The sequence below is a fragment of the Gigantopelta aegis genome, chromosome 10 (genome assembly GCF_016097555.1).
Source record: "Gigantopelta aegis isolate Gae_Host chromosome 10, Gae_host_genome, whole genome shotgun sequence".
NCBI classification, from domain to species: domain Eukaryota; kingdom Metazoa; phylum Mollusca; class Gastropoda; order Neomphalida; family Peltospiridae; genus Gigantopelta; species Gigantopelta aegis.
In genome coordinates, this window is record NC_054708.1 from 85,799,777 (window position 1) to 85,809,518 (window position 9,742).

General features: G+C 37.7%; 1 protein-coding gene across 1 annotated transcript in view; it reads left to right on the plus strand.

The window, feature by feature from the left end:
- LOC121383414 (outer dynein arm-docking complex subunit 3-like) overlaps positions 1–9,063 on the plus strand; it is a 28,516-nt gene extending 19,453 nt beyond the window's left edge. Inside the window, exons 10-12 of the mRNA XM_041513429.1 lie at positions 158–313; positions 4,295–4,379; positions 7,572–9,063. Of these exons, the coding sequence (XP_041369363.1) occupies positions 158–313; positions 4,295–4,379; positions 7,572–7,699 (369 nt within the window). The 3' untranslated portion in view covers positions 7,700–9,063. The remainder of the gene's footprint in view (positions 1–157; positions 314–4,294; positions 4,380–7,571) is intronic.
- Positions 9,064–9,742: the final 679 nt, after the last annotated feature.

Here is a 9,742-nt window from a genome sequence, read left to right on the forward strand (position 1 = left end):
AAGTAGAATTGATTTGTTTATGACAGAGAAGTAGAATTGATTTGTTTATGACAGAGAAGTACTAGTTGGTCATTTGTTAAAGTATTTCAAGGTTGAGTTCATTGCACAAGAAAGAGGACATTCTGAATAATTAACATTTGTGTGTTGCTGTTAACAGAGTAAAGGTCATGTGCCGACGGCCCAGATTGCTCCGACGTCGGAAGAGTTTGTGCTGGATCAGCTATCACGGAGTGAAGAGAAACTACTCAAACTTCTTGAGGAACTCGATGGGAAGGACCTCAATGAGGTGCTTAAACAGATGGAAGAAGAGGAGGTAAGAAATACAACAATCATCTGAATATGGAAAAAATTAGCAAAAATACAAATTGTGTGCCAGAGAAACCCAATTTACAGTGAAATTTGCAAGCAATAAATGGCTGCATGCATTAAGTGGTGGTCTGTATTAAGTGTCCACATCTTTTGAATATTTGCATATATTAAACAGGGATATGTATTAAACAGCAGCCAAATGTATGAACTGTAAACCACAAATATTAACTTTAAGCACACATATTAACTGTAAGCCACATATTAATCTAAGGTCATATGTATTAACCATAGGCCACACATATTGACCATAAGCCACATATACTCTTCAAAAGAAGAAACGCAAAACCACATTGTCGTAACATTTGGAGAATTGATTTCATTATTGAATGGTGAGTCCGATAATTACCAAATGTTGCAGGATTGTTCACAATTCACTCTAGTCCATTGTGAGTAAGTGATAGGACACACCACCAAGGTCAAGGTCATCTGGAGTCAATACCGGGTGTGGCCTCCGCGTGTGTTGACAACTGCCTGGCACCGCCTGCCCATTGAAGCAACCAGAGTACGGATGACGTCCCGGGGGATGGTGGCCCACTCGGCCTGCAAGGCTGCTGCCAGCTCGGGCAGGGTCTGGGGCTGTGGTTGTCGCTGTCGGAGGCGTCGGTCCAACTCGTCCCATAGATGCTCAATTGGGTTCAAATCCGGTGATATCGATGGCCAAGGAAGGACATTAATGTTGTTGTTCTGTAGGAAAGCCGTTGTGAGACGTGCTGTGTGAGGCCTGCGTTGTCATGTTGGAACACTGCGTTGGCGTTGGCCATAACTGGAACGATGTGTGGCCGGAGGATCTGGTCAATGTAGCCCTGTGCATTCAGGTTGCCCTGCACGTGGACCAGGTCAGTTCTGCCAGTGTGTGAGATGGCTGCCCACACCATGACACTACCCCCGCCGAATCTGTCCACTTCCTGCACGCAGTTTGCCGCATAACGTTCACCACGACGCCTATACACGCGACATCTTCCATCATGACGTCGGAGCAGAAATCGGGACTCGTCACTGAACCACACCTGTCTCCATCGCAGTTGAGGCCATTGTCGATGAATCTGGCACCACTGCAGTCGGAGTCGACGGTGTTGTGGTGTTAAGATGACACCTCGAACTGGACGTCTGGCACGAATTCCTACCACACGTAGGCGGTTCCGTACGGTCTGGTCGGATATCCTGCGCAAACCTGGTATTGCTGTGGCTGTGGAGGTGGCAGTAGTCAATCGTTCCCGAAGGTGGCGTACCCGGATGTAGCGGTCCTGCCTGGGGGTAGTGACCCGTGGTCGACAGGATCTAGGGAGGTCACGTGTTGATCCATGTTGCTGGTAATGGTCCCACAGTCTGGAGATGGTGCTTCGGGACACATGGAATGCCCTGGCAACGGCCGTTCTGGATTCGCCTGCGTCTAGTCGGCCGATGGCATTGTTTCTCTGCGGTTCACTGAGACGTGGCATGTCCTGGATTGTCAACTGTCGGCCAAATACAGAGGCCAGGCAAGCGAACACCCTGCACTTTTATACTGTCGGTGTTCATGTTGCATGTGCAGACAACGCACGTGCAGTGGTGACATGGTTTGCACGTGGCTGCGTTTTTGCGAATATTCACATTTTGGAACTTTATTGTACAGTAGCTGCGTTTTATCGAATGTAACCGTGGGAATGTGTTTGGGACATGCAATGACCTTATATTCACAAAGCATGAACCGGTAGGAAACATAAAATCGGAGTTATAACCCATTTGTACCCTTTTGCGTTTCTTTTTTTGAAGAGTATATTAAACTGCAACATATAAGCATGTATTAAAAGCCATGTTAGATGAGGTCTTATAATGGGCATGGAAGTAAACCGAGTGCCTGGTAACCCATGTACAGGTTGCAACATACGGGGTTTCCCGTATTTAAGCCTATTTGAAATGAAGTAAACAGAGTGCCTGGTAACCCATGTACAGGTTGCAACATACGGGGTTTCCCGTATTTAAGCCTATTTGAAATGAAGTAAACAGAGTGCCTGGTAACCCATGTACAGGTTGCAACATATGGGGTTTCCCGTATTTAAGCCTATTTGCATCGAAGTAAACAGAGTGCCTCGTAACCCATGTACAGGTTGCAACATATGGCGTTTCCCGTATTTAAGCCTATTTGCATCGAAGTAAACAGAGTGCCTGTAATGTACAGGTTGCAACATATGGGGTTTCCCGTATTTAAGCCTATTTGCATCGAAGTAAACAGAGTGCCTCGTAACCCATGTACAGGTTGCAACATATGGCGTTTCCCGTATTTAAGCCTATTTGCATCGAAGTAAACAGAGTGCCTGTAATGTACAGGTTGCAACATATGGGGTTTCCCGTATTTAAGCCTATTTGCATCGAAGTAAACAGAGTGCCTGGTAACGCATTTACAGATTGCAACATATGGGGTTTCCCGTATTTAAGCCTATTTGCATCGAAGTAAACCGAGTGCCTGGTAACCCATGTACAGGTTGCAACATATGGGGTTTCCCGTATTTAAGCCTATTTGAAATGAAGTAAACTGAGTGCCTGGTAACCCATGTACAGGTTGCAACATACGGGGTTTCCCGTATTTAAGCCTATTTGAAATGAAGTAAACCGAGTGCCTGGTAACCCATGTACAGGTTGCAACATATGGGGTTTCCTGTATTTAAGCCTATTTGAAATGAAGTAAACCGAGTGCCTGGTAACCCATGTACAGGTTGCAACATATGGGGTTTCCTGTATTTAAGCCTATTTGAAATGAAGCCTATGGGCTTAAAAACAGAAAATTTTACCCATGAGCTTAAATTCAGATAATATTTTCCAACAGGAATCTCCCCTAGGTTACAAAATATTGTATATGGTATTTACTATTAAAAATAAAAACTTTCTATGCCTAATGTTAAATTTTAAATATACCAGAATTAAAGATTCATTATCATAGTTGCAAATGTCATATTTCCTGTGATAACAAAAGTAATAATAATAATTAGAAAAACAACAACCACAAATTCAAATTAATTGATATCAAATATAATGTTTACCTGATTAAATAACTTAATAATACAAAAATTGCAATTTGCTGGTACTTGCTTCGTCATGAAACCATAGCTAATTTAAGCATCATGAATCCACAACTAAATTTGCTGTCATTGTTTCTGACTTATAACATTTTGTACCGACTAAAATTACATACTGAATACAAATTCTTGTTCAGAATATCAGTATCAATTTGTTTCTGATCATCCTACAAAAAAGTGCATGTTAGGAAATAAAATTAAGTTTGAGCTAGTACAAACACTAAGGACAATCAGAATCATACTTAATATACAGCCACTGATATGTGATACAGAAAAATTTACTTCATATGTAATTAAGAGTAATTAAAAGGTCTCTGTCGACAACATGTTAACAATGGTGACAAACCCAGGACAGTCTCTTTACACAAACATTAATAGGCATCGGAAGCATGAAACCAAGAGGACTAGAATGCATGAGTGATTTTCCCCTCCTCAACTGAAATTCGAGTTAATAATTGCCATCTCTTTTAATATTGGAACATATTTTGCTTATAACTAAGGTTGTCATGGAACGATAATTATTATGTACTCTGATACTATCCTAAGTTGCACCTTTTGTCTTTATTATATTATAATTTTTGTCAACTTCTTAATTTAAACCCTGGGCCTAATTTCAGATAAATTTTTATCTTCTCCAAGGTGGTATTTTCTGTATTTAAGCCTGGGGATTAAATACGGGAAATCTCGGTAGGCATTGTAACATAGAGGTTGCAACACATTTATGAAGTTACAGTTCACATTATTACTCCTTCTAGTTGTACTGACATCTGTACAACACACAATTCACAAACACACTCGACTTACATCGATGCCTTATATAATATAATACAAATTGACCTGTGATATGGCATATTTACCTGTGTGTTTTTCAGTTCCATGTAGCCATAGAAGGAAAACTACCTGCCTACAATACCCGAGTGAAACTTCCGCAAACTCAAAGGGACCTGGCCTATGATGGTGAGTGCATTTGCAGCTCATTTCTTTCATTGTCTTATGTAGGCTGCAGGCAGTGGGTTAGTGATTCATATTCATGTCGCATGACAAAGTAAAGTGACCAAAATGGAATTAACAACAAAAGCTCATGTTGGTCAGAAGGGTTATGAATGCTGTTTGTTAACCATGTATGTGTGTGTGTCAGTGTATGTGTGTGTGTGTGTGTGTCAGTGTATGTGTGTCAGTGTGTGTCAGTGTGTGGGTGTGTCCGTCCAACAGATTGGTCAGGTCTGTGGTTGCATTGCTTTAATCACTTGAAGCTCGTACATACACACATCGTCAAAAGTTAAGCACCACTCAATTTCCCCTGATTTCTTCCTTATATGATTAAATGGAATTAATTGACCTTGCCATATGGCGAGTTAACCATGACCCCTCACGACAGTTGCTAGGTTAGACAACTTTCAACAATGGTGGCCAATTCGAATAGGCAGGAAAAAAGAGCAAAATTAACTGATCTACCAATTAAGTTTTTGCTGAATTTGTTTAGAAATATTGATGCATTATTGAAAGGCTGACTGGAGGAGGCCATTGTGTATTTCACTATATGGAACATTTACGAGAACAGTGTGTGTTAGAATGATGAAACCAGTTTTACTTTGGTAAATTGCAGCACAAAAACACGAACGTCGTCAAGTCCAGGTAAAAGACAAGACCAAAACAATATTTAATATATATCCCGTACTCACTGTTTGTAAAGATGAATAGGTTAAAGTGTACCTTTTTAAAACAAATTTTAAATTTTATACTTCAATCCTCAAATGCCAACGAAGTGGAAAACAATTAATTCATATACAGATATTTGTTAATAAATTGGTTATTTAGTACATATCTTTTCTATATTTTATTCCAGTGCAGTCTACTTGGGCAAGACATCCTTATCCCCCACAAACCTCCCTTCCCACAAAATAATTGGTTTCTTTTTATACGCTCGTCTATGATGGGTCATATTATGGTATGGCATTGTCCGTACGTCCGTACGTACATCTGTCTGTTAACGTTTTCTTGTTCGGATCATATCTTGCATACAGAACCATCAAACCTCACATGTAGGAACAACTTAGGATGGTGGTGTGTCACGTACTGTTACTAGGTCACTGTGACCTACCTTTCACAGTCTACTGCACATAACAGTAAATTCTACTCTGGACCATATCTTGCATATAGATGCATACAGTACAATCAAATCTCGCATGTAGGAACAACTTGGGATGGCAGTGTGTTGCGTACTATTACTAGGTCACTGTGACCTACTTTTCACGGTCTATTGCACACAACAGTAAATCCTTGTCCGGACCATATCTTGCATACAGATGCATACAGAACCATCAAACCTCACATGTAGGAACAACTTGGGATGGCAGTGTATCATGTACTATTACTAGGTCATTATGACCTACTTTTCACAGTTTACTGCACATAACAGTAAATCATTGTTCTGACCATATCTTGCATACAGGACCATCAAACCTCATGTGTAGGAACAACTTGGGATGGCGGTGTGTCACATACTAATACTAGGTCACTGTGACCTACTTTTCACGGTCTAATAATAATAGTAAATCCTTGTCTGGACCATATCTTGCATACAGATGCACAGGACCATCAAACCTTACATGTAGGAACAACTTGGGATGGTGGTGTGTCACATACAGTTACTAGGTCACTGTGATACAAATAAATAAAATAATTTGTCTATATTCTGAACATCATAGGAAAATATTGTTTAGCCTTTGAATAAGTTGTCCAAACAAACTATTTATCTAATACCATTGCAAACATTTCACATAATTAGAATTGAATCATACCGTAACAGATTCATTAATATCTATGGTTTTCCATCTACCTCACCTGTACTCTTGTTTTTATTGACACCACCAGAGCACTTTTATTTATTAATCATCAGCTGTTGGATTTTAAACAGTTGGTAATTTTTACATATAATTTTAGAAAAAAAACCCACTACAGTTTTTCATGAATAGCAATGGATTTTTTATATGTATCATGTGCCCTGGCTAGATCGAGATCCCTTCCAGCAAACACAATTTGTTTTAAATACATTTTGGGCTTAATGATAACTTAGTTTATAAAAGGGAGTGATCTAATTATGTAAGTCTTTCCAACTTTTATTTGTGTGTAATCTGATTTTAAATTGTTGTGTGTTACAGTACTTTTAATAATGGGCAAATGGTCAAACAGTGTTTGATAGGTAAAACTTCTGCTGTTCATGCCATGTGTGGATAATGTGACATGTTTGACATAGTTATTGCTGTCACTACACTGTGGCATCAAATGATCTGTTGATTATGATTTGGTTAGTGCTGACAGTTATTTGAACTAATTTTAATGCTAACTATATAAAAACAGTTACATACTGATTACTTGGTTTTGCCTAAGGCGATGGCGAAAGTTGCATCCTTAGCCTGTGTAATGTGATTGATCCTTGGTGCAGACTGGTTGTCAATCATGCCATATGGACAGATCAATTACGGTTTATTTTTCAAAGACCAAACACAAACGGCTAAAACAAATTGGATGTTATAATGTATACTAATTTATTTTATTTTACAAATATTAGAATTATAGTGCGTGTTTTTGTGTATGCATGCTCTCATATATGGATGGGTATGTAATTTATAAAATGTGGTTCATAAAAAAAAAAATCTTTTGGGCATTGTTTTATGGTGTTTTATTGAGAATACAGGGAACATTTTCTTCAGTATTGCATCACGATTTGCTGTGCAAATTTCAGAAATTACTATACAATTTTACAACATTAAACAGTATAGTTGTTAATCAATTTTCAGCTGACTAGAAATATCGCTAATCAAGATTTTGAAAACAAAATGTTCCCTGGAATATTATTATGATCATGCCATTTTGATATATTAGTAAGATCAGAGTATAACATTATTAGGCCATGCCCTGTGATGCACATTTGATATATTAGTAAGATCAGAGTATAACATTATTAGGCCATGCCCTGTGATGCACATTTGATATATTACTAAGATCAGAGTATAACATTATTAGGCCATGCCCTGTGATGCACATTTGATATATTAGTAAGATCAGAGTACAACATTATTAGGCCATGCCCTGTGATGCACATTTGAAAATGATACCATATACATATACAATGTTTTCATCTTGCAGATGACGAAGACAGTGGCGATGATGATGCTGATGTTCCAAATCGAAATACAATTAAGAAACAGTCTCAGTTTATTGTTGATTCTAAAACAAAGAGACGTGTCGCAAAGAAGAAGAAAAAGACGAAGTAGACTTGAGAAGCAGAATGACTATTGGACAGTTTAATTTATTTTTTAAAAATTGTTTGAATATTTAATTTTCTTTTCAAAATTCAAATAACTAATTTTTGTTTTGTTAACTAATTGTATTTCATTTAGTAAGGTTGTTTACTTTAATATTTGAATATTATCCAAGTTAAAGGTACTTAATTCTATTACCACATTATATATAATGGTATTTCTTTTGAAATTTGGTTCATTGCTTGAAAGAGTAATTTTTTCACATCTAGTAATGAGAAATATATTCCTGAGTGTTAAATGACCAACAAATTCACTACAGAACCCAGAATTTAAACAAATTGTTTGGATATGAGTAAATAAATACATTCATGATCACTAGGATGTATTTCTAAAAGGTCTTGAGCTTCTATAGACACCAAAGCACAGAAATGAATTTTAATTATTAAAAAAACTAACCCCAAAAACCCCAACAAACCATGTAAGTTTCAAGCAGAAGGTAGCGTACAATGTTTTTGAGGATTAGGTACCTTTAATAGCCATTACAGATAAAAAGCTGTTAGACTGTAAGACTTGTAAGACTGACAAGATGTTCTGATCTACATGTACACTTTTTTGGTGAAGCAGACCAAGTAGTGGAATTATAATCAAAGTGATATGCACATGCAGATCTTTGGGAATCGATGCATGTTGAAACGTAATTCATTCTGTTGTGTAAATTGTTTCATTCATGTCATTTATGATACAATGCTATAAAGATGGGCACTTTTTTGTTGGGATGTGAAAAAAAATGAAAAGAGTTACCAAAAGATTGGGACCATAAATTTATTTTTGGGAAAAAGTAGCCATACTGTATACATGTACATGTAATCTATAGTTGATTCCCCCTCTCTCTCTCCCCCCCCCCCACCTCACCACCCCAATCCTTTGGCTGAGGTTGGTGTGGTTAGATATTCTTGCTATGGTCCTCTGGTGGGAAAATTAGTTGAAGTGCTTTGTATTGTCCTATGTACGTGTATGATATTCAGTACAGTTTTTCTGTCAACTTTTTGTTTGTATTGTCCTACACATCTGATGCTTTGGAGATTGATCAACTTGCACAAGTGTTTGATAAGAATAATATTAGTAGGTTGGAAGTTATGCGATGAACAAGGTCAGGATAATATGCAACATTTAATAGGATAAAGGTAATTATTAAAATAAAGCAATATGTAGACATCAAGCTATTATATATAGACAACAGAGGAATGAACAAAGCATAATGACAAGTTAGCTGTTGACTGGTGGTGGTCACTTTCTGTGAACCTTTAGGTTCACTCCATATATAAAATATATTTGTTTGGTTTCTGTTCACCATATTGAATAAATGTTTCACTCATTGGTGTTTTTGTGTTGATCATTGAATCATTACTTAAGTTATATTTCATGTCTGTTACTCTCTCTCTTCCCTCGAACTATTTTTTGTCTATCCTATCTTATGAAAAGTTAGTTTGTTTTGTTTAATGACACCACAAGAGCACATTGATTTATTGACCATCAGCTATTGGATGTCAAACATTTGGTCGTTTTGACTGTCTGAAAATCTGCTACATTTTTCCACTAATAACACTTTTGTACTGACAGGACAGCACATACCACAACTTTTGATTTACCAGTCATTGTGCACTAACTGAAATGTGAAAAAACCCAATCGGAGAATGGATCCACTAAGGTGTTTCGATCTTACGACACAAGCACCTAAGTCGAGAGCTTTATCAACTGAGCTAAATCCCCCCTCCCCCCAAGCCTATGACATCATCTGACCTGTGAACCAATGTTAAATAAAGATGGTGGTTTTGTGACTCGATGGCCATAGGACGTGAAAAATTGTTGAACCCGAGTTACCTCAGATCATGCTAATTTGACACATTAGCACGTTTACTGGTGCTGTTTGATTTCTATAACATTATCCTAGAGTGTTCACTATTTGTTCGCCATTATTACTACTTGCCCTGACAACAACAATAATAATAAAAAAAAAATGCTTTACTAACATTAAAGTGTGGTCCTTTATCCTTT